The sequence below is a fragment of the Eurosta solidaginis genome, chromosome 4 (genome assembly GCF_040869045.1).
Source record: "Eurosta solidaginis isolate ZX-2024a chromosome 4, ASM4086904v1, whole genome shotgun sequence".
NCBI lineage: Eukaryota > Metazoa > Arthropoda > Insecta > Diptera > Tephritidae > Eurosta > Eurosta solidaginis.
In genome coordinates, this window is record NC_090322.1 from 208259744 (window position 1) to 208286791 (window position 27048).

The 27048-nt window shown below is 36.1% G+C and overlaps 1 protein-coding gene across 3 annotated transcripts in view; it reads left to right on the top strand.

Moving 5' to 3' along the window:
• The window catches only part of RhoGAP19D (Rho GTPase activating protein at 19D), a 233501-nt gene that overhangs the window by 162072 nt on the left and 44381 nt on the right, over positions 1-27048 (top strand). Inside the window, exon 1 of one of the 3 annotated variants that reach the window (XM_067784659.1) lies at positions 17389-17787. The exons of the other annotated variants lie outside the window; for them this stretch is intronic. Coding sequence (XP_067640760.1) covers positions 17780-17787 — 8 coding nt within the window. The 5' untranslated portion in view covers positions 17389-17779. Of the gene's footprint in view, positions 1-17388; positions 17788-27048 lie in introns of those variants that run through there. 3 annotated transcript variants of the gene reach the window in all.

Genomic DNA, 27048 nt, shown 5'->3' on the forward strand with positions numbered 1-27048 from the left:
GTCAAGCCGAGTAGCGGCATCAATTTTAATTGACACAAATTTTTTTCCAACCACATTTTCGTTTTTTATTTCTATAGCATGATTACTTATTAACTACATAACATAATGGGAGTTGATTATATTCATATTAAGGGCTTTGAAGATGGGAACCACTATGTCCCTGAACCCTTCACTGTCCAATTGCGACAACGGCCACCCATCTTTTGTTACAATTTTTATTAATGAATTCTTAAAGGACTCTGGTTGTATCGAGTATGAAATTTTAATCTTCTTTTTTGGTGGTTCGCTATTTTCGAAATTAGGCCCGAAACCGTCTAGAAATCTTCCGTCCTTCGTTATTATGAGGCGTTTTAAATTTGTCCAATGTTCGCCCGCCAATTTACTTTTGCACATTTTACATAGCGACATTTTTCTTCCTGGAAAACGTCTCTAATGGCATTGTTTCCCTCAGCGGGTTAAGGGGCTTAGAATATACCCGCGTTAGGTATGCCTGTCGTAAGAGGCGACTAAAATACCAAACTGATTCAAGGGGTTGTCAGCGCAATATATAGCTTCTCCACCCCAATTGTCAACCTCACCTATCCGTGGCGAATCCTGTTTCATTAACAGCCGAGGCTCTGGCGACCCCAATTTCCTCATGGAACTAGGTGGTGGGGAGGGCGGTATGGCCTAGAAGTTTTAATGTCATATAAATCGTTCCCGAGATGGTCGGGTTAGTACCTTAATGGTGCTTTGTTACCAGTACGTACCGGATCTATGTATATCCGGCAAAGGACCATCAACATCGATAACACTCCCCAAAGCCTTCGGGGAGTGTCTTTATCGTTAATACAACAACAACAACAATGGCATTGTTTGATGTAACCCTATTCCTGCCCATAGTGTATTTGCACTATATGATATTTACCCAGCTTATATACGCTTCAAATGTTTCTCTCAGAAAAATTGTCTATAATATTATTTTCGTTTGATTTGTTCAAGTTTTTCAAAACAATAATCAGAGAAAGAACGAAAATTTCAAACTATAAGGTTTTTTATGAGACAAAAAAAATTTTTTTGTCTTTGAATTTTAGTTTTCAACGAATATCTGAATATTTGGCTTAACTTTCATGTTATTTTCAAAACCTTTTAAATTGTAAATAGAAATTTTCGCTGTCTGATTTTTAGATCGATTTTTGAGTAACTTTAAATAAGGCACTTCTATATTCCACCGAAAACGAAAGAGTAGAAAGAAAAAAGAAAATAAACAAATTTTAAGCACTTCCTTTATATAAATGGACAAAAAACAGCGAAAAATGTGTCCTTATACAAAGACATATTATTGCTGAACTTTAATTTTAAAATTTTTACCTAGAAATTGTAAAAATATTTATGAGAGATACAAATATAAAGGTGACGCGCAATTAGTTGACTATATATTGATAAGTTTACTCCTTTCCTGTCAACTTTCCAATCCAAGTAATGTCCGCTCCACTTTTAGCAGGCAGAGGAATTTTCACCGAAAAGCTTTTCATGGCAGAAATCAAATCACTTCCTAGGGGCTACCCCTATTAGAAAATTATGTTCTAATTGAAAAAGCTTTTTTCTAAATTTTTGATAATACTTTGCCCGAGAGTTGAACCCAAGACCCTCGTTATGGTAGGCGAAGCACTCTACCACCACACCAAGCCCGCCGCCATAAGAAAAGCCACCGAAGCAGGAAGACATAAATTAACAAGTAAGGAAGGCTAAGTTCGGGTGTAACCGAACATTACATACTCAGCTGAGAGCTTAGCTGCGTTGGTTTCGTAGATGGTTTATAAGTGGTTTTTAATTCCATATCACATACGTTTGGGAAATATCGACCAAGTTGTAGACCAAGGGCGACGTTTTTTGGAACGATTTCCCTTCATCCTTTGTCAAATTAGGAAAAATCACCATGTAGGGAAATGAACCTAGGGTAACCCTGGAATGTGTTTGTACGATATGGCTATCAAATGAAAGGTATTAAAGAGTAAAGAGCCTTAGTTCTATAGGTGGACGTCTTTTCGAGATATCGTCATAAAAGTGGACCAGGGGTGACTAGAAGGTGTTTGTACGACATGGGTATCAAATTAAAGGTATTAATGATGGTTTAAAAGGGAGTGGCCCTTAGTTGTATATGTGAAGGCGTTTTCGGGATATCGCCATAAAGGTGGACCAGGGGTGCCCCAGAACATCATCTGTCGGGTACCGCTAAATTATTTATATATGTAATACCACGAACAGTATTCTGGCATGATCCCATTTTCTTCTACTTAATATGTTAGATGTCAGACCCATTTTACAAAGTTTTTTTTTAAGTTATATTTTGCGTCAAAAAACCAATCCAATCATCGTGTTGCATCCCTTTTTTCGTATTTGGTATAGAATTATGGAATTTTTTTCATTTTTCGAAATTTTCGTTATCGAAAAAGTGGGAGTGGTCATAGTCGGATTTCGCCCATTTTTAATACCAAGAAAAAGTGAGCTCAGGTAAGTACGTGGGCTAAGTTTAGTAAAGATATATCGATTTTTGCTCAAGTTATCGTGTTAACGGCCAAGAGGAAGGACAGACCGTCAACTGTATAAAAACTGAGCGTGGCTTCAACAGATTCGCCCATTTTCACAGCAAACAGTTACCGGCATAGAATCTATGCCCCTACCAAATTTCATAAGGATTGGTAAATTTTTGTTTGACTTATGGCATTAAAAGTCTTCTAGACAAATTAAATGAAAAAGAGCAGAGCCACGCCCATTGTGAAATATTCTTTTATTTTTGTATTTTGTTGCACCATAGCTTTTCTGGAATGTTGACATAATTTACTTATATAATGCAAAGGATATTCAATTTTTTGTTAAAATTTGACTTAGCAATTTTTTTTAAAGCGGGCGTGTTCGTCATCCGATTTGCTAATTTTTATTTAGAACACATATAGTAATAGGAGTAACGTTCCTGCTAAATTTCATCATGATATCTTCAACGACTGCCAAATTACAGCTTGCAAAACTTTTAAATTGTCTTCTTTTTAAAGGTGGGCGGTGCCACGCCCATTGTCCAAAATTTTACTAACTTTCTATTCTGCGCCATAAGGTCAACCCACCTATCAAGGTTCATCGCTTTATCCGTCTTTGTTAATGAATTATCGCACTTTTTCGGTTTTTCGAAATTTTCGATATCGAAATAGTGGGCGTGGTTATAGACCGATTTCGTTCATTTTAAATAGCGGTCTGGGATGAGTGCCCAGGAACTTACATACCAAATTTCATTAAGATACCTCAAAATTTACTCAAGTTATCGTGTTTAAGGACGGACGGACATGGCTAAATGAATTTCTTCTTTCGTCCAGATCATTTTGATATATAGATGTATATATCTGTCTCGATTAGTTTATGCCGTTACAGGGTACCGTTATGCTCTGCTCAGCTGAGTATAAAAAGAGAAGGCGTGAATGAGGAAGAGTCAGCGTAAGTGAGAAAAAAGTGAACTAATGATGAAAAGATAAAGGGAAACGGAGAAAGAATAGGAAAAGGAAAAAGGAGAGGGAAAGTGAAATAATAAATCTTGTGCACGATGAGTTAGCGTTTTCTTATTCTACAGTAGCAATGCTTTTTTGAATGTGTTTGTTGGCCAATGGATCCCGTAGTTAAATTTCTTGACCACCGTTTATTAGCTTACTTTTACCTACCAATCTAAGTTGCCTAACCCACTGTGCATAGTCTTGTGGTTATTCATAGTAATTCATTCAACGTAACCACAGTTATTGCAGCCACTTACTTACGTTGACAATTACGACTAATCATTTTATTGTACGCTTAAGTATGAGCATATGCCAATTCATACATTACATATGTACATACAGACAAGTAACTAAGTACGCCTAGATACCTAGTAAATCGCGTCGTGATACTGATTTGTTTATTGTTGCTTGGATATAGTACTGTTATAGGCATTGTTGTAATTATTAACGAGCACAAGTGCACACTTACTTTGTTATTACTATTGTTACAATTTTGTTTTTGTAATTTTAAGCTTTACATACGGTTTTTTTCGAATTCGGTGTAGGCGAGTGTGTGTTATTGAGAGTTGCGCTGAAATTAACGGTAAAAGTAGTAGTGTCTCTTAAACCACCTTATATGTATGTATATGTTGTAGCTTCCACCTCCCAATTGATTGGGTGTGTTGTGGAACTTATTAGGTGGGACAGTTATGTAATAGAAATTTGTGAAAAAAATCACAGAGGTTTCACGACCTTTGTATTAAGCAAGATTCCGGCTTTGTTTTTAATACTCATACTCAGGATTCGTGTTTTCGCAGGGAAAGTTCAAATTGAGAGATGGCCGTTCATGAAGTTTCTATCAGCTTATCTTCTCTATGGTCCTAACTTTTTAATTCCTTGTATGTATCTCTCACTCTTTCTACCCATACCTGTCTGTCTGTCCCTCTCCCTCTTTCGATTTCTATCCCCCTCCCTCTCTGTATATTTCTCTACTACCCGTCGATCCCCTGGTGGTCTTGTAACCGCATGAACACTTCTATTGTTAAGAGGAGTGTTGCGAATGTGGGTAGTCCTTTGCCTTTCTGGGCCTGTGGCTTATAGTCGCCTCCTACGGCAGACGTGCCAACCGCGGTAGTATTCTAAGCCCCTTAACCTGCTGAGGGCCTCTCCTTCCCTCGTTAGGCGAACATCCTCTCCTGCTTGGCCTTCTCGCCCTCAAACCATGCCTATCATCACATCGTTGAAGGCAAGCATACTTTCATAAAATCGTGATTTAAAAAGTTCAAATTGCGATTACAGTAATTGAAATCGTTATTCTTTGCGCCCAGCTATGATATTAAGTAAGTTTAATCTATCAGACACAAATAAGGAAATCGTACGTACTGTATTATGAATGCGGTTGCCATTTATCTGCGTATGGACTGACACCCGCCACGTGAAAGGCAGGACTAAGGTAGTGAAATACTTAAACTAAGCGTATTTAAACTTAACTGTAAAAGTGTCTAACCCCAGCCGGGTTGCGGTAGGCATACCTGTCGTGCGTGGCGACTTATATCCACAGCGTGGTATAGATAAATATACTCCCCGAAGGTTTTGGGCAGTGTTATCGAAGTTTATGTTCCTTTACCGGATATTGCGATACCTATGTTCCGGTAACAAGAACCATTAAGGTACAAGCCCGACCAACTCGGGAACCATTTAGTATGACCACATTGAACCTTCTAAGCCATTCCTAACCTATAATTCCATGGAACTTGCGGTCGCCAGAGCCTCGGCTGCTAAAGGAACAAGATTTGCCACGGGTAGGTGAGGTTGACAATTGGGTTGGAGAAGCTATAAATTGCGCTGGCAGCCCCCTGAAAGGTTTGCGCAACACGACCGCTTAAATCGTTTGGGTATTTTAGTGGCCACTTTCGACAGGCATACCTAAGCCCCCTAACCCGCTGGGGTCATTTTAGAAGTAGTTCAGCTGAGTTCAAGAAGGTGCTCGTACCGGGGCATGCCGTATTCAAGAACACTCACCCACAAAGCTTTTAAGGAGTGTTCTTGTGGTTAAAACAACAACAACAGCATTTTATCTAGAGAACTCAACATTAGATAGGGTCGATTTATTAACCGATACCGCGCCATCGAATTTTCGATAGGATTTGGGCTCAGGAAAATAAGTTCCACTACGCATACCCAAGAAAATAATTTTCGAGCCTGCGAAATTTAATTTTTTTGACTTTTTTAGACTTTGATTTTTAAGGTTTTTAAAAAAATTTTTCATTTGATTGTAAAATTTTCATGTGTGAAAACTATTTTTTTTCCAAAAAAAAAAAAAATGTTATCGCCAACGTTTTTAGCGGACATTTTTGGGTCGGAGAGGGTATACATGAAAATTTTTTTAGTAGGTCATGAAAAAACCTCAGAAATCAAAGTCGAAAAAAGTAAAAAAAAAAATGAAATTTCTCCTAAGCCCAAATCCTTTCGAAAAATCGATGGCGCGATATCGGTTAACTCACGTCCATACAAATCGACCCACCCTACTCAACATTCAGTAATGTAGTTGAAGGCCACACACAATACATCTAACTAAAGGTCGCAGATGCGCTGCGACTTACTGTTTTTTTGCAACTCGGTGACAAATTGTGACTGCTGTTATTATATATACCTTAATGTGACTGCTGTCGTGATTATTTGTTGTTGGTTTCATTGTGTATATAACTTGTACTAGTTTAGTTACAGTGGTGATGATGGTTGATTGTGGTGGGTGACGTTAGTGATGATAGGTAGGTACTTACCCATACATACATATCTGCACAAATATGTAGGTGGTAGTTAGTAAACTAATATTTAAGCATTTTCCAGGCTATTGTGGTCGTTTTTACGCCTCAGTCGCTCGGTTTGTGATTACGCGAGCACAATTGGTTATTAGGGTGACATTAAAGTGTTGCCTCCTTTTACTTCTCCACCTTTTCCATGTGACATTTTCGCTACACTTGTGCGCCCATCGTCGCAACGCGCTAAATAGGGAATGCCGATAAATTCATTCAGTTCACGGCTTACTTCGCTTTCAGTTTAGTTTTACTAGCGCTGTCGTCGAGGTGCCAACCAACATCAAACATAAATCCGACCCCAAAAACTGACTTTAGCTTGGCTTTTATCTACGGCTTAGTTGAAAAGCGCTCAGCACTGCTGTCGACCATCGTGACATTGTGACATTGTGTTGCAAAAAATTATTATTGAAACAAAAAAGTGGTGCTTGCTTTTTTTCTTGCTAGCTTAAGCCAATCTCAGTTTGTGTGTAGTGGTTGCGTGGACGCAATTTCAAGCTTTAATTCAAGTTGCTGTGTCGTTACCGCCGCTTTGGCTGCCAATTTAACTCTCTTCAAATTTCAGTCAACTATTACGTGTACTGGTGCATAGCCAGTTGTTGCTGTTGTCCTACCTGTCGCACGCAATCGCGCTCACATTGTTGTGGCATGCAACACAGAGTCGCGACGTCGTCAGTCTAGTCTAGTCAGGCGGCGTGTGTGCACCATAAACTCGGGGCTCCAATTCGAGTTGAGGTGATCAAAAAAGTGGCTGTGTGCAAAAATATTATATTTTGTTTATGTATAAATTTGCTAAATGTGTGTGATAAACAATGTGAAATTAAAAGAAAATAAAATAAATACACTGAAAAAAATTGATATAATTTAAACGAAAAAATGTTTGTGAGCTGATATCAAAACGTTGATTCAAATATCTACCAATGCATGAATCTTTTTTTACGTGATAAAAAACAGTGCAATATTTTGAAAATATGCAGTTGTCGTCAAAATTGCTGCTACTGAGTGTACCTCTAGATGCATCTTCGGACATTTTAAAGCCCAAAAATTCTTGTGATAACAGTGTAATCCAGAACTAAGTGAATAAGCGCCCATTTTAAAATTTATTTAAACAAAAAATTGGCTTATCACAGCACACAGTGAGGAATTTCAAAGAAATTTGTCTCAAAATCAAATAATTCGCAACGACTAAACTTCGATGAGAGAATTTACAACGAGAATTTAACCATGGTAAAGTTAGACTATTAGCGGGTATTTACGTAAAAAAACAAAAAAAAAAAAAAAAAAAAAAAAATAACTGTAAGGCGCGATAAGGCGAGATTTAAGGCTGCGCTTCCCTTCCAATTTGCGTCGTTCTCCTTTTAATTTTTGCTACAAATTGACGCAAGAGGACCTACATGTTTTATGCCTACTCGAAAGGCATCTGCAAGGCAGATGAGTTTTCACTTAGAGCTTTTCATGGCAGGAATACACCCGGAGCGCTTGCCGAACACTGCCCAGGGGCGACCCCGCTTAGAAAAATTTTCTCCTAATTGAAAAACCTTATTTCTAAAATTTTGATGTTGCTTTGCCCGGGGTGTGAACCCAGGTGTGGTAGGCGGAGCACGCTACCATCACACCACGTTGGCCGCCACCGAAAAATTAAAACTCACTGAAAAATTAATATATTTCATTCAAACCAAGTGCATATGTTTGTATGCCTTACCCCCTTTCAGTGAGGATAGGCGAAGAGGGGTATGGGCGGTTAGACCCCCTCCCAAAATTTCGAATTGACCCCAAACAAAAACTTTCTTATAGCCTTATCTCGTTCTTTTGTTCACAATTGAACATACCTATATTTATATTTCTTATCTGTATAAAATTTTCAAAAATGTACAGCTCTTACTTGTGTGTAATCTAGAGGCGACCACTTAATTCCGCAATAAGAGAATAAATTTCGTTCAAAGTAAGTTTGTATGTTAATATAATTCTAAATTCTAAATTTACTGCAGAATCCATCATACAATCCCTCGTCTCTAGTTACTCCCTCTCTGATACCTAACACAGTACACACGTGATCTAAAACGGCTTTACCCTTTTGCTTTTGGCCACGTTCTGCAACACACACCTCATACAACTCCCTCTTTGTTATCGTCATTATATCAAAACAGGGACATACGGGTGTCGAAGGATCATTTGAGTTATATGCAATAATATTGAATAATGAAGAAGTGTGGTTCAAACTTTTGGCAGGCTTTTACTTTCACGGTTTTATATATTTTCAGCACAAAAATAACACATATTAAAAACTCACAATTTAGTAAAAAATGCTCAACCAAAAAAACTTTTGAATATGTACTTGCAAATTAATAAACTTACGTGTAGATTTTAAATAAACAAAAAAAATTTTAGCTTTTGTTTTATCACAAAGTTTTAATTAATTTTAAACCACGCGTTATTTCACTTCTGTGAATTGCACTACTTAGCGCGTAGTCAACAACTCGCAGTTTGACAGCAGATTATGCAATGAAGAACAATAATTATAAGAAATGATAATTACCGTTATATACTGTGGACATTTTAAAAACAAACTGCATTCAAATTAAAAAAAAAAAATTGAAAATTTTACTTTTTCGCGACTTACCCAACAAAAAATGCCACTGTGCGACGTAGGTGATTGCGTGTTCCGCCTACCACATCGTTTGTTTGCGAATTACTTTTGGTTGAAATAGCTCACTTCCGCATGCTTTCTTCCCGTGATGAAATAAGATTATCATGTTGTATCTTATTTTGTATGATATGTGAAAAATAAATGCATGATAATTGCATTCAAAAATGATTAAAAAATCTCAACCAAAACGATTAAAATATGTTCTCGAATATGATCAGAAAATTACTGTGAAAAGCAGTCAAATATTACTCTAAAACAATTAAAGTTCAATTTTAGAAGGATATGTATCAATGTTCTATATATATAAAAATCAAATTATGTGTGCGCGTTTGTGTTCCCTGTTCCCTTTGGAAACGTATTTCTCACACTTCAATCATCACCAAATTTTGGCTATAGGTTCCTTCGATCAAGCCGAAGATTTTTTCATATTTCAAAACTAAGAATTTTAAATAATTTTTTTTTTTCACGTGCGCCACTGGGTGGTGCGACAAATTTTGTATGTCAGCAAAAGTTCCTCATACGCCATCGTAGACTTTACGATGTCAAGACCTTTGCAGAACTTTTGTTTGGACATAGCATTGAATTCACAAAAAGTTAAAGCGATTGCATTGAGTGATTTAAAAGTTTTTATTAAATTTAAGCATTCCATTGTAAAAATAGCTGTATATATGAGATGATAGACACAAATTGTGCAGCTAAAATATTTCGATTAAGTTTTGAGATTTTGGGTATGAATTGTGTGTGACAAAATAAAATTTGACAAATAAAGCAAAGAATGATAAATTAGAGGAATGAGGGATAAAAGAAAAAAGGAGAGAGGTGAGGTTGAGGATGAAAAAAAGAAGAGGGAGAGATAAGAAAATTATAAAGGGTAAGAATGAGAAAAATTGGGAGATACATTTTGAAGAAGATCAATAAAATCTTATATGAAGCGCTCAGAACCAAAAGGATCTAAGTGACATTTTTTTTAAAATTGAGTTTTACCCATATTTGTATATTTAATATAGTATCTATTTGTTGATAATGCGATCCAAGCCATTTTGGACATTTTAGTGCCATATATTTGCCAGGCCAAAAACGTACTAAATTTTATTGCATTAATGATTGGAGCCAAAAGGATCTAAGTGCGCTCCTCCAAGCAATAAAATTTAATTGCTCGGCCAAAAGAACATGCAGAATTTTTTCAAGTATACAGTTTTGTATCCAGTAAGTAAGTTAATCCTAGTTTTGTAAAAAATTTCGCTAATTTTTTGCAATTTTTTTCTTGAGTTATACCCCATAGGAATTTATTAACGTATTTTTTTTTTATATGGAAAAAAGTCCTTATCCTCGTAAGAAAAAGAAATTGCCAAAAATCAGCGATACATTCTACGAACTTAAGTTTAGCACTTTATTGCACTAAAATTAAACGGGCTACAAAACTGCATACTCGAAAAAATTCTACATGTTCTTTTGGTCGAGCAATCAACGTTCGAAATTTTATTGCAATAATTTTTGGAAATTTTTGCAATAATTTTTGGAAATTTACAGTTATTTTCCATCTGCAGTAAACATCCTTTGAATTAGTTGACTAACCTGCATTCATTTAGACAGGAATCACTTCAAACGCATTTACCCAGAATTTACAATAAGTAATTTACATTAACCTTAATTATCTCAATTCAACGTCGATGTTACTTAGATCCTTTTGGTTCTAAGCCCTTCATATACTGATTGCCTGACTTTGAGTAACGGGGAGGAATGCGTTAAAATACATCTTATTTAGATTTGTATCTGCCCAACCCGAGCAACGCCGGGTACCCTGCAAGTTGTGAATAAAAATCATTATCTCGTTATCTGCGTGCACGTTCATTGATCGATGGAAATTTGCATCCCACACTTCAATATTTAAGTCGGAGAAATAAAAACGAAGTCACAAACTACAGGCCAATCTCTAAACTGTCAACTTGCTCCAAATTTTTCGCGAAGGTAGTTAAAGACAAGTTAGCATTTTCTATAAAAGCGATAATCGATCCTTGCCCGCATGGGTGTTGCAGGTCGTTCAACTATTACAAATCTTGCTGTTTTTTCGCAGTTCTGTGTTTCTGCCTTCAAGGAAGGGTATCAAGTTGATATCATATATACAGATTTTTCCAAGGCTTTTGATACAGTTTCCCCACAAATTAGTTGTTTTAAAACTTAAAAATATAGGTTTCCATTAAATATTTCTGTCTTGGCTGAAAACATACCTGTCAAATATGACGTCTTTTGTTGAAATTGAAAATATGAAGTCATATGAGTCTTTACCAATTTCCGGAGTGCCACAAGGTAGCATCCTCGGCCCAATCCTTTTTTTTTAATCTTCATCAATGCCGTCGGTTTATGTCTAAAACACTAAAAATACTTACTTAATGCAGATGACTTAGGACTGTAACATGTCCGTCAGATACATTACTCTTGCAGGATGATTCAAATTTTCTTAATTCCTGGGCTCTCCATAATAATCTGAGCTTTAATATAAGCAAATGTTGCCATATGACTTTTTCTAAATCTATAAGTGCGCTCTCGGCAACATACTATATCCCAAGTATAGCGCTTGTTTTGGTTAACGAATTTCGTGATCTCGGTATAAATTTGGCTCTCTTTCACTTTTGTTAGCCATGTTATATCATACCGAAGGCTTATACTAATCTAGCTTTTTTAAGGCGGTACGCGAAGGACTTTAAGGACCCATGTACTAGGAAAATTTTGTATAGTTCTTTAGTGTAATCTAAGTTAGAGTATGGATCTGTCATTTGGAATCCAATTTACTCCACACGCTCGGCGAGAATTGAAAGCGTCAACGCAAATTCATTCGATTTGCTCTTCAACCTTTCTAATTTGATAATCCGTTGCCTCCATATATTGCTTGGTGCATGTGGCCACCGTGGTGTGATGGTAGCGTGCTACGCCTACCACACCGAAGATCCTGGGTTCACGCTCCGGGCTAAACAATATCAAAATTTTAGAAATAAGCTTTTTCAATTAACTAGAAAATTTTTCTAAGCGGTGTCGCCCCTCGGAAGTGTTTGGCAAGCACTCCGAGTGTATTTCAGCCATAAAAGTTCTCGGTGAAAACTCATCTGCCTTACAGATGCCGTTCGGAGTCGGCATAAAACAAGTAGCTCCCGTCCCGCCAATTTGTAGGAAAATCTAAAAAAGGAGCACGACGCAAATTGGAAGAGAAGCTCGGCCTAAAATCTCTTCGGAGGTGACTATCGCGACTTACATTTATTTTTATTGGATCTCGCCTTTTTAAGAAAAACTTAAATATTGTTTTCATAACAAACTAACGTCTCATTAACAGATCAAGATCTTGATTATTTGAATATGTTATGAACAAGATCTTGATTATGTAGCCCACCTAAAGTCTAGCAGTATTGCGACCAAAATTTAGTGTACTCCCCCCAGCTGTGGTTTCGTGGCAGTATACAATAGAACATATTAGCAGTTTGGATACAGATAAAACTAATTACGTGTACCAATACCATACTTTTCTGTATTTATTCAACAAAAATACAGTCATTGAACACACTTCAAATTAATGTCACAATTCAACACTGCGAATACATATCCATATAAACAAACAACTACTAGGAAATTTTCTTTTAAAAAACTAAAGCAAGTGTTTTGCTAAATCTGAGCTCATTTCATTTCTCTGAAACATGCATAAATTCCTTAAATTTTTTAAGTAAATAAAGCAAAATTTTTTGTTTAACTAATTAAAAAAAAAAAAAGATTTTCTTATAGCTTTAACCTAAATTAAGAAGTATTCCTGAAATTTATAAGAAAAAGCGCCCACAAATTTTATCACGTAGTTTTTTATACTTAACAAGTAGTGCAAAAGGTCTTAAACCAAAATGAATTCCCTCATTCATTTCGCGATCTTGTCTCTCGTGCTTAGCTTCAATTTGCCATATACAAATGCACAATATCGTATTAGAAATGGCGAAGATATAGATATTGAGCTGGTCCCACATACGGTAGCCATTCTCCATAAAAACGATTATGTTTGCGCTGGTTCGTTAGTCCAACTGCATTTGGTTGTAACAGCTTTGCATTGCGTCGTAAATCGAAAATTGAAGAAATACATGCTTGTAGCTGGTGTAACCGAGTTAAGTGATATAAACGAAGAGAGAAGGCTAACACGCGAAGTGAATAGAGTGTTTCATGGTGAAGGCTTTAATCTTGCTATATCATATATGGATATAGCTGTGGTTAAAGTGGATGAACCTTTTTTGTGAGACTGTTAGCGTAAAAAATATATCACTTTGTGAGGATATATTAAAACCGGCACCGGACTTAGCTCTGAAATTTAGTGGATGGGGTTCGATAAGTACAGAAACAACGAAAACTATTAATCATCTCAAAACTACTGCATAGCCTATAACGGACATAACGGACTGCCAGAATATTTTCAATAGACAACCGACACCGCGAGTTTTAGCAGAAACACTCCTATGTGCTGGAGGTGATGGAAATAATCCGTGTCATGGAGATTCTGGAGCAGGGGGCATTGTGAACGGAAAACTTTGTGCGGTGGTGCAGGGTGGTTCTAAGGACGGCAGTTTTCCGAGTCTGTTTACAAATGTAACAAATGCAAAGTTTAAAGGATTTCTATTATCCGTGATATCAAATAATTAAAGGGAGTTTTTATAAATGGACTGTTGAGTGAAATATCACCCAAGCTCGACTGAACGCCGAATTACGAATTATTTTGAGATGGGGTGTTTTCCAAACAGCAGTCGAAATAGCGATATTTTTTTCTTGTATCATGTACAAATAGATTTTAATGATTACGAGTAAATAAATATTTTTGATTGTATGAAATAAAAGTATATGCCTTTAGTTGTGAGACCAAACTTTGTTCACGCCTGAAAATTCAATCATGTATGAATAAATCATGAGATAGAAAAGAAGTTTCAAAATTACCACTAACCTTTGGAAATAATTGTAATCGGTTATTGAAGCCATAGAATAACGCCTTAGTCGAAACGATTGAAAATTAAATAAAACTTTGTGTTGAAACAAAAGCTAAAATATTTTTTGGTTGTTTAAAATCTACACGTAAGTTTTTTCTCTAATATCAATAACAGAAAAATTGTATAAAGCAATATGAGCAAGTCTCGCTAATTAAACACAGATGGTAAGTTTATTTATTTGCAAGTGTTCAAAAATTGTTTGGTTGAGTATTTTTTTTTTTTTTTTACCAAACTATGGGTGTTTAATGAGTGTTATTTTTATGCTGAAAAATACATAAAACCGTGAAAAGAAAAACCTGCCAAAAGTTTGAAGCACGCTGAACCACAACAACTTTTGAATTTCTACAATAATTCAATATTATTACATATAACTCAAATGATGCTTCACCCCGGTAGGTCCCCCTTTTGATACAATAACAAAGAGGGAGTTGTATGAGGTGTGGATTGCAGAACGTGGCAAAAAACAAAGACCACGTGTGTACTGGTTTCAGAGAGGGAGTAACTAGAGAGGAGGGATTGTATGATGAATGCTGCAGTAAATTTAGAATTTTATTAACATACGAACTTACTTTGAACGAAATTTATTCTCTTTTTGCGGAATTAATTGATCGCCTTAAAATTACACAATGGTAAGAGCTGTATATTTTTGAAAATTTTATACAGATAAGAAATATAAATATATGTATGTAGGTATGTTCAATTGAGAACAAAATAACGAGGTAAGGCAATAAGAAAGTTTTTGTTTAGGGTCAATTCGAAATTTTGGGAGGCCCAACCCCCCAAACTTTCCGCCCCTTCACCTATCCTCACTGAAGGGGGGTAAGGCATACAAACATATACACTTGGTTTGAATGAAATATATTAATTTTTCAGTGAGTTATTAATTTTTCGCGTCTAAATCATGCAAAAATGCCACTGTGCGGCGGTCGCCAAGCACACAGCTATTAGGAGTGACAAACCTATCAAATCTGGGAGCAGGAAGTAGCATAGATGCTTGCAGTATTTGCCAAGAAAACGATGTTATTTTACAACAAACGCCCTGGTTTTTGATGGGGTTTTCAGTTTGGTCATTAAGCAAACTTCCGGTAATACTATCGACGCATTCAGACTATGTGAAGTCGACACGGCCCGGCAGTTCAACCTAAGCTAACATCTCTAAAAAAGAGAATGTTAAGCAGGGCTTTCAAGAGGAACTGGGCTGTAAATCTTCCATGATATAAACAATACAATCATTCGACTTCAGGAAGGTTGAAGCGTCATCTTTCTATTGATAACCCTGCATGTTTTAGGCAGCTTTTAACATGTAATGCAAGATGACGACCAAACCAGTGCTATTTATAGCTTCTCCGACGTAATTGTCAACTTCACCTGCCCGTGGCGACCCAAAGTTTCTTATGCAACGTGATCGTATCATCGTTTCCAAGATGACCGGGCTAGTACCTTAATGGTGCTATTTCCCGGAACAGAACCATCAACATCGATTAAACTGCCAAAAAAGTTTCCTGCTTCCTACAAGGCAAGGATGAAGAATGGTGCCAAAACGTGTCCATTGAGGTAATAATGTAAAGAGATCCAGAATGTGATAGGGACAATTAAGTATACACAGACTACTGAAAAATAGACTTCCTAACGCTAGCAATGAACTTCTGGTGGAAGTCTATGCCATAGAGAGGCCTACTAGATTGATTCAAGGAAGGGCAACCATTGATACCAATTAACAATGTTTGTTGACTTAAAAACATTAGATTAGAATCGGACCTAATTAACCCTCTGGCATCCATAGAAAATCTCAAAGACACCCTTTATACCCTGGGTCCCCGGGCACAGCATTGAAGGAGCTAAACTTGCTAATGAGATAGGCAAAAAAGGCTCCAAAACACATATAAACGAAGCAGAAAGCACTATGTGAGCACCACTGGTTTAAAGCCTGACGAAAATGGAGCAATATACTATTTGGCAGCTTGGTGCGAACCAACCGGTATGAGGTTTCAAGCAGCTTATGTTCATCTTTAGATAGGAAAGCAAGAAGCTTTATTCTCGAACTTAAAAATGTCTGTTGTGTGAGTACTTACGGTCGCCATCACAAGGCACTTCGCGATGACGTATAACATTAAGCTGCCTTCATAGTAGCTGTCAGGTTTAGAAAGAAGTGAAGTTCATTCACCACATTCCTTGCCGATGTCCAGGACTGCAGATGAAACGACTCAGTTTTCTATGCGCACGGTTTTTCGGCACTCTGGTGGAAGCAAGGAAGGTGGATATGGCGCCCCTATTTAAGTTCAAATGGGAAAGCATGTAACTCATTGATTATAATTAAGTAGGAATTATTTAGTTGGACAAATGTGCCCTACCGGTCATTCATCAAGGGTATTTACAATGAGCCATGGTACACTCCAGTGGAACTCTCAGAAGTTACGCATCATCAACCTAAGACAATGCAACTACTGCTGATAAGATACGAGGTTGTCTGCCTGAAGTAGGTTTTAGATACGTAAGCATAATATTCTGTCTAAAGGGCAATTGATCCATTGGTATTGTATTGTCAGCTTTGAACAGTTAAACAAGTAGCATCACTTCTACGTCCAAACAGTATCTGAAATTGGCTTCCACACATTTTTCTTCTACGATCTGCCTGTTATTTTTTTTGTTCTACTCTACTTCTTTTCCCAACAGCATTTCAACCGATATGTATTTCAGAAAAGTCCAAATAAATTTCAGAAATTTCAGAAAATTTTGAAAGAAATTCTCAGAAATACATTTGGGGTTTTCTGAAATACATTTGTGTTTTTCTGAATTTCATTTGATTTTTTTCTGACTGTAGATATTTATTATCTGAATTTCGTTTGTGTTTTTCTAAAATATATTTATGTTTTTCTGAAATACAAATATTGTTTTCTGAAATACATTTAAGCTCTTCTGAAATGAATTAGAATTTTTCTGCAATTCTGTTGGAATAGTTGTAGAAAAAAGAAGCTTAGGCGATGACTCTCCATTGCTCACAACAACTTCAAGTTGGCTCCCTGCAAAACACAAGCCGATCTATGCAGGAAAACACTAGTATATGTATGTAACGTAACGCTTCGCATTTTGTTGGTTTCTCCATTGCACGCATTCAAAGCAATAGATAAAACAATCGATCGACATGATTGGTTTTCGATTGAAATTCTTGTTCTTGGTGCTATACACCCGCTTTTTTGCACACCGGTCAGCTACATTCTTTTGAATAGATACCACGAGAGCCGTAGAAGTAGAAATAACTTTGTTATTTCAGCTATTTTACTAAATAATTTTTCCCCCTTTCAATATTCCCAAACGTACATCTCCGTGTTTGTGAAAGAACAATGAATTTCAAATAAATTAAAATTTGCGCAATAAAAAAAGGTCCAAAATACTGTGACAATCTACAAAAAATCACTAAACGCCGTTAAGATACTGTAAATCGTGTGAAACTGTGTCGCGTATGTTGATTTAACAATTACGAAAGCACTCCGTTTACACTAAAACTCAACACGCTCTTAACGCAGATCAACACCCAACAGTGTTTTTTATGTATACTGCTAAAGATCGACCAATGAACCGAACTTTTCTAACAACGCTAAAGCAAAACGAAACGAAAATCGCAAGAAGTAGGCGCCAACGTGTCATGCAATGCGGTCGATTTGGCGCGCTACTGGCGTTAAAAATGTTTACTAGTGCACATATCTCGCTACTGTTTCACGTTGATCAATTGTCACTGATAAAGTCACGCATCGACACGCAGCAACATTCTTAGTGTCTAACGTCAAGTGATCGCAATTTAATGCGACTTATTGCAGTTCCATGCGAGAGTGAGTTATATTCAGTGTTTTTTTTGTATGCATATGAAAATAAGTTATTATGGTTTGCATTCCCAATACGCAACTGTTGTTAAACTAAAATTATGATTCTTGAAATTTAATGAACAAGTTAATAATTTTTCACGCGTCTCTCAAATATGTATAAAAAAAAAAGAATACTTGATTCAGAGAACTGCCAAACAGTAGAATTAAATAAATTTTGTGAATCTAGCATAAACTAATTATGATCAATAATCTGACATAAAACATCAATCGTGTAGATAAATACGGAAATGCTCAACGCTACGCTTAGGACGTCATCGAAAACTGCAGGCCAAAAGATACGTAATAGTTTCCGATGTTCCTACAACTAAATAGCTTACCAAAACAGTCTGGTTTCATAGAATAACTAAAATATTTCTCGCCCTTGGAAACAAATCCAAAAAGCACGAGAAAAAGCCTCTCAAAAGTTGGAGAGCATGGTGCTTTGATTTGCAACAATGTCTATCATTTGAAACTAAACTTTTCTCAAAGATTGCCTAGCACTTGAGAAATATTTGAGATGGGCATTTCGATCTTTGGGCGTAAAACATTTGCCATGGATATGAACTATGTACGGCCTTCACACATACACTCTCGCCTAGTTACAACTATACAAGTGTAGGGATATTCCGGGTGTGAAAATTCTACGCAATATTTAATCTTTGTTGAAAAGTGTTCGTAAAACTAGCGGTAATGAAAATGGATTTAAATATAACATTTAATATTTCTGGGCTAATTGAAGGTTTTCACCACTGTTGTATCCACACTATTTTTAATTTTAAATGAAAAACTATCCACGCACAAAGGTTCACTTTCTCATGGAACCTCCTTATACGACAAGTCAACAGCAAGAGTACTTAGCAGATTTTATTTACTTTTGTGGAAGCTTTGCACCTTGTTGTAGATATTATGTAGCTTAATGAGCGCAACCGCATATTGTTTGTATAAGAAAACAGTGCGTTATATGGAGCCTCTGTTTTTGAGTACCACTAATTTTAATTCCATTTCGTTCCGGCCATATTTAAGATAAGTTTGTGAAAAAAATTAAATTTGTCAATAAAATAAAGACAATAATATTGATATAATAGTGAACAAGCGAAATTACTGCTTATAAAAGCACTGCTATTAATCCAATGTTACTAAGCTTCCGAAAGCGCGCCTATAATTATTCCACACAATTAGGATTAGAAACATATAGAATTAGTATGTACATAATGGTGTGTCGATTTGTATGGACGAAAGTTAACCGATATCGCGCCATCGATTTTTCGATAGGATTTGGGCTCAGGAAAAAAAGTTCCACTACGCATACCCAAGAAAATTATTTTCGAGCTTGTGAAATTTCATTTTTTTTACTTTTTTCATGATGTTTTTAGCGGACATTTTTGGGTCGGACAGGGTATACATACATGCAAATTTTACAATCATATATAATATATCTTAGCATATTCAAGAAAATGGGTCTGTAAAGCATAATTTCAAGCGTACGTGGCTACTTTGACCGGATTTTATTACGAATCATAATCCGGTTGATGATATTCCCATTTTGTTTAATGTACAGTGTCAGGCAATTGAGGAAAGGTTTAGAAAAAAGCAAAAATAGTTTAAAATGTTAAAGAAAATAACGGGAATTTATTAATTTCGCGGGTTTGGAGTGTCCAATTATCAAAAATTTTATTTTATAATATTGATACACATGTCCCTAAAGTATGATAAGATTTTCAGCTGAATTCATTGTTTACTTTGTCAGTGACAGCTCCTAAGGTTAGACGTGTTTTTATGAGGTCGGCGATTTTCGTTTGTCAAAAAAAAATCGATCAAAGGATTTGTATAAAATTTTGCGTAAAGAATGGAATAAAGTGTAACAATGTGTGCGAAATGTTAGCAAAGGCCTACGGTGAGTTTGCAATGAGTAAAACAGTGGAGGCATTCTGGATCGCCAAGACAGAAAAAGACTCGACAAGTGCGGTCGGACGTGAAAGTTATGTTCACAGTATTCTTTGATTTTAATGGCAAAGTGCTTCATGAATTCTTGCCACGAGGTCAAACGGTCAATAAGGAGTACTACCTACAAATTCAACGTCGTTTACGTAAAGCAATTCGAAAGAAATGCCCGAATTTGTGGCAAAACAATTCATGCCTTTTGCACCACGATAATGCATCTGCGCACACTTCATTGCTTGTTCGTGAATTTTTGGCCAAAAACAATACGGTAACGATGCCCCAGCCTCCATTTTCGCCAGACATGGCGCCGTCTATTCCCAAAAATAAAGAGAACCTTGAAGGGCCGTCGTTTCAAAAGCATAGATGAAATTGAAGGAGCATCGCTGAAAGAGCTTGAAGGCTATGCCAAAGATCGAGTTTGAGAAGTGTTTCGAGGATTGAAGAAGCGCTGCCACAAGAGCATAATGTCTAATGGGGACTATTTTGAAGGCGATAAAATTAATGTAGATGAACAAATAAATATCTTTTACAAAAAACGAAAATTCCCGTTATTTTCTGAACACACCTGTTAGGTAGGAACGAAATGCCCATTTCGTTAATATATCATTTTGACAAAAATAATATGCAAAATTTTCATGGGACCACCATACGACAAGTCAACGCCTCAATACAGGGCGTTGTTTTAAAAAAAACTTGAATAATATGTTAGTTAGGTCATAAGGTTAATCGCTTCTATAAAATAAATATTTAATACCTTTGCAAAAACGACTAGGGGATATGAAAGTAACAGGGGAAAAACAAATTGCTCTTGTTTGAATAGGCTGCTGAAAATTTCCCTTTCATTTTTGTAATCCTTGCAATTAAATTGTTTACTTCTTTGTGGGATAGGTTCTACAGCTCGTATGCGGCTAAAAATTTCGGTACCACATTTCAGTATATATTTTAACGATTTTTTTTTTCATATAACTAGTTATTACCAGGCGTGTGCTGCCGCAAATAAAATTATTTCGTACATCTGTCTCTAATTTTTTTGTTGTAACTCTAATTCTGCCCTTTCTCCTATTTACTTTACACTAACTTTCCTCCACCTTCTTTTCTAACTAACTATCTTTTACATAATTTCTCTCTGCCTCTTTTCTTCCTCTGAACTTCCCTCTCCCCTTCCTTATATCCATCCCTCCACTCCTACTGCCTATGTCTTTTACTGTGCCTGCCCTCCCTTCTTCCCTGATTAAGTGTCTCTCGTATCACTGTACTCCTTTCCCCTTACCCATGCTACTCTCGTCCCGTCGCGCACCCTTTACCACTCTTTTCCCCTCCCTCACGTTTGCCTTCTCGAACTATAAATATATATATATATATCTTTTTTTTTTTTCAAAAAATACCCGTTCTTACCCAATTCCTAAAAAAAAGTATCCCATAAATCAACTTAGACAAAAAGCCACTTATGTACCAAATTTCAAGCAAACCGAATCACACACATTTTCCTTTGATTAAATTGGCCCCTGGTCAAATTCGCGGAAAGAAAACTTTCTCAAAAATTCACCTAAATTTCAGGCCAAAATAAGATTTTTTTAAAAAAGTTCCCCTTAATCTGGTCAAAAGTTTGCACCTAATTTTAAGCATGAATATTTTTGGAAGAGGTCCAAAGCAACCTTTCCAGCTTTCGAACTATTTTGTAGATATTTCCTTAATAGTATGGGATTTGACTTGCAAAACCAAAATGCGTTATTTAATTTAATTCTTTATATCGCGCCTAACTGTGTTTGAAATATTACTTATTTGTATTTATTTGATCTTGAAAGCTCAAGTTATTTGGAAATCTCGGGTGTATTTTGTTTCGTGGCTATATTGGTTAGGTATTAGCCTGGTCCACAAAAAAAACAACCATATATTTTTTCGAAAACTTTGGAAAATGCCTTGTAACACTATTAACTACACAAAGCAAACAACAACAGCGTTTCAAGTGCACAGCTGGGTATGTAATATTCGATTTCACCCTTACTTTGACTTTCTTACTTGTTTTTATTCGATTTACACGCTAATATGTTTACAAAATTTTGATTATAATTTCGAGAGAAACAATCTCATTTTAGAAAATTTATTTGCCTACTAGATTCTCTTCTAACTTTGGTGCTACTTAATGTTCAATTTAATTAGAACAATAGCGAATTCAAACCCCGGGCAAAGCAACATCAAAAATTTTAGAAATAAGGTTTTTCAATTAGAAGAAGAAGAATTTTTCTAAGCGGGGTCGCCCCTCGGCAGTGTTTGGCAAGCGCTCCGGGTGTATTTCTGCCATGAAAAGCTCTCAGTGAAAACCATCTGCCTTGCAGATGCCGTTCGGAGTCGGCATAAAATCATGTAGGTCCTGTCCGGCCAATTTGTAGGGAAAATCAAAAGGAGCACGACGCAAATTGGAAGAGAAGCTCGGCCTTAGATCTCTTCGGAGGTTATCGCGCCTTACATTTATTTTTTTTTTAATAGCGAATTCAAGGGCCTACCACATATACCACACGTAATTATTTATATTTGACATTACGTCAGTTAATCTTTCAATCAAATCTCTTCATTCATTCTGTTTGTTTAAGCGCTTATGTGTTGATTTTCAAGTATATCCCCTTAATTAATAATTAATCATAATTTGTTGCTGTATCTTTAGTTCATTAAGAAAACTTAATAATCACACAAAGTATATAAATACAAAAGACACGGAAATAGTTAACTATGATAATGGCTACTTGTTTGTTAAGTTTTGCTTGGCTACCTGCTCAACGAATATAAGGTTGTTCAGTCTTAAAGTAATCTTTATAAGATACATCACTATCTATTGGGTTATTCTTCTTATTTGCTGGTTTACGAAGCCGCAGAAATACCTCATCGAAGGTTTTAGAAAGTGCGACGTTCCAATCCAGTACTTTCAGATACTACTAGAGTAGCCAGCAGACCTTGTCCTGCCCGAGATATATATAAATAATCGCGACGCTCTCCTGCCTGATAATATTCCTCCCTGCGATGTATCTGCTCTCCCACGGGTGCATTTTTTAGCTTCTGCAAAAAAATATTTGTATCTCGCCTCTCCCTCCTCCATGATGGTTGGTTTTCACGACTTTCTGCTGTAACAGCCATAACACCTTCACGTTTTTTTTTCTATAACACGTCTGGAAAAATCGGGACCTTGAAATCGGACTTAGAGCTATGGTGTCTTCAGCAATTTCTCTTAGAATCATCTGTAGATTACGTTTTTGCCATACTCCTGATGGTAAAAAATTTTACCCGCTATAATATATATATATATATCATAACTTTTTTTTTTTTGCCGAGTCTTTGATGGGCAGCGGTTTGTCAAGCGTCGAGATCTGAGACTGCTCAGGTACAGAGGAGATATCATCAGCCAATCGTAATGCTTAAAGAGAACAGAAGCAATCGTTTTATACATTAATTATTAAGATTGGTGAGAACAGTCTTTTTTATAGAAAAAAAGGAATCCGAGCTATCAAATGTGTTTGAGTGAGAGTTATAATCTTGATTTTACACCGAAAAGGTTTATTTAGTTCGAATTCGTTTGAAGTGTCTCGAAGTCCGAGAGGGAACATAAAATTTCACTTCATTCAGAAGGAATGGGCTTGAAATTGATCCATTTAAAAGCTTTGTCATAAATATTACACCAATCATTTCCCTTCGACTGGAAGGTTGATAAGCTTTAATCGATTAGTATAAGGTGGAAGATTATTCATTGAAAATTTCTTAAGCCAAATAGTAAAAATTGTTTTTGTATTGATTCGAGACTGTTTGCATGGACTTGGTAACGCGGATTCCAGATAACTGAGCTAGTTCCTCTATAGGTTTTTCTTAAAATAAGCGTGTCCTCTTTATTTATTCTTAGTAAACGGCTTTCATGTGCTCTTGATTTCTCCACTTCTTTGTTTTCCATAGCATTTTTATCCTTAGCTAATGCTTTACATTTTACAACCTAGAATTCGTACTTTTCTTATTTCGCAATCTCTGGAATGTTCGGTGTATGAGGACGCGGTCCATATTACAGATTCTGTAGGTAGCATAGGATTTGGAATCGTTGCTATCAGGGGTTCATAATAGTTTGGATGAATTTTTCCATGGTACACTCTTAACATTCAAATCTTGCAAAATTCAAATCCAATCCACTTTTGAAGAATTCTCCAAACCTAGAACGTTCATATAGTTAGTTTGCAGGTCTTTCCGAAATCTAGCAGAATCCAGAAGGCAAAACTAGAAAAACCTACAGTTTTTATCTTGCACAACAAGTGTCATAGAGAATACTATAAGAAACCAACAAGAGTAAAAACAATAACAACAATACAAGAAAAATCAAAACAGACAAATTTATTTTAATTAAAAAATGTAAAAAAAAAGACAAATAAGGAAGGCTATGTTCGGGTGTAACCGAACATTACATACTCAGCTTTGGAGATAAAATTGTCTTTTTCATGGATATATACAAATGGGCAATACTAAAAAGTGTGCAACTTGCTTTTGCTATCTTTCAGCAGATATCAATTCGTTTTATTTGAATTTTTTTTTTTTAAATATGAAAATTTGGTTAAATTTTGACGCATTTCTTTATAATTTTTTTTTAAATCACCCCTGAAATATTTTTGAAGCGCTCTTAATTATGAGTCCGATAACAGTCTGAAATTGTAGACCTAGGGTGACGTTTTTTGGCACGATTTTCCTTCGTCCTTTGTCAAATAAGGGAATATCACCATGTAGGAAAATGAACCTAGGGTAACCCTGGAATGTGTTTCTATGACATGGGTATCAAATGGGAGGTATTAAAGAGTATTTTAAAAGAGAGTGGGCCTTAGTTCTACAGGTGGATACCTTTTGGAGATATCGCCATAAAGGTGGACCAGGGGTGACTCTAAAATGTGTTTGTACAATATGGGTATCAAATGAAAGGTGTTAATGAGTATTTTAAAAGGGAGTGGGCCGTAGTTATATAGGTGAACGCCTTTTCGAGATATCGCCATAAAGGTGGATCGGGGGTGACTCTAAAATATGTTTGTACGATATGGGTATCAAATTAAAGGTACTAATGAGGGTTTTAAAAATGAGTGGCCCTTCGAGATATCGACCAAAATATGGACCCTAATTTATTTATATATCTAATAGCAGAAACAGTATTTTACAAGCCATTTTACAAAGTTTGTTCTAAAGTTATATTTGGCCAATCCAATTACCATGTTCATCCCTTTTTTCATATTTGGTATAGAATTATGGTATTTTTTTCATTTTTCATGATTTTTGATATCGAAAAAGTGGGTGTGGTCATAGTCGGATTTCGGCCATTTTTTATACCAAGATAAAGTGAGTTCAGATAAGTACGTGAACTAAGTTTAGTCTATATATCGGTTTTTGATGAACTTATCGTGTCAACGGCCGAGCGGAAGAACAGACGGTCGACCGTGTATAAAAACTGGGCGTGGCTTCAACCGATTTCGCCCATTTTCACAGAAAACAGTTACCGTCATAAAAGCTATGCCCTTACCAAATTTCTCAAGGATTGGTAAATTTTTGTTCGACTTATGGCATTAAAATTATTCTAGAAAAATTAAATGAAAAAGGGCGGAGCCACGCCCATTTTGAAATTTTCTTTTATATTTGTATTTTGTTGCACCATATCATCACTGGAGTTGAATGTTGACATAATTTAATTATATACTGTAAAGATAATAACTTTTTTGTTAAAATTTGACTTTTAAAATTTATTTTTAAAAGTGGGCGTGTTCGTCATCCGATTTTGCTAATTTTTATTTGGAACACTTATAGTAATAGGAGTAACGTTCCTGCATTTCATCATGATATCTTCAAGGACTGTTAAATTACAGCTTCCAAAACTTTTAAACTACCTTATTTTAAAAGTGGGCAGCGGCACGCCCATTGTCCAAACTTTTACTAATTAGCTATTCTGCGTCATAAGATCAATCCATTTTACTCAACCAAAATTTACTTAAGTTATCGTGTTAACGGACGGACGGACGGACGGACATGGCTAAATGAATTTCTTTTTTCGCCCAGATCATTTTGATATATAGAAGTCTATATCTATCTCGATTAGTTAATGCCGTTACGGGGTACCGTTATGCTGCTCAGCTGAGTATAAAAAAAATTAACAGCAAACCCACAAAAATAGTTCCAACATAAATAACAAAAACAAGCAACATTGAAAATGATGACTCAACAAAAAAACAACGAACGAAAAGGCAATAACCACAACTGTAAGCAAAACAACTAAACGAAAAACGGAGATAAACTATTGGAAAACTCCATCTTTCGACGAAATCAGTCGCTGGAACCCTAAAACTTATTTTCATCACCTTCATCAAAGATGTTTATTTGGCTAACAGGCTTTAACATTATTTCTCTGTAGTCGTATAATAAGATTTCAATGCACGAATTTGACTTTAAAAAATAAATAAGTGTGAGGCGCGATAACCTCCGAAGAGATTTTAGGCCGAGCTTATATTCCAACTTGCGTCGTGCTCCTTTTTTTTTTTAAATTTTTCCAACAAATTGGCGGGTCGGGACCTACTTGTTTTATGCCGACGCCGAACGGCATCTGCAGGGCAGAAGAGTTTTCACTGAGAGCTTTTCATGGCAGAAACACACTCGGAGTGCTTGCCAAAAAACGCCGAGGGGCGACCCGCTTCGAAAATTTTTTTCAATTAAAAAAACATGTTTCTAAAATTTTGATGTTGCTTTGCCCGAGGCGTGAACCCGTGATCGTCGGTGTGGTAGGCGTAGCACGCTACCATCACATCACAGCGGCCGCCGAATTTGACTTTAGCGATATTTTTTCTAGATACATTGAATTCACGTCACGGCTTAATTGACATTTCTGAAATTTTAAAAAACAATTCAAGATAGATGTGATAAAGTAATTAGTTTTTCTGACTCATTGCACATCGAAAATATTCATATATTTGCTATAAATAATGCAAGTCAATATAACTGCGAAAATAACAATTTATTTGTGCGAAATAAAAAAACATTAACATGCAATCGCTAAAAAGTCAAAACTACAGAATTTCTAAATCGTACACCACAGCAGGCTTTCTTACCAAAAGTAGCCTAGCCAACCAATGAAACTTAGCTTCGAAATCAGTTTTTTGCAATTCCAAAGTGACCAGAAATTTGTTCATTCACTTGTCCGTGTTTTTGTTGTTAAATGCGTGTTATCGCACAAAAAACGCAAATTTTAGCAGCCAACCTGTTGTCTTGTATTTGTGCTATTGATAGGCGTTCGCA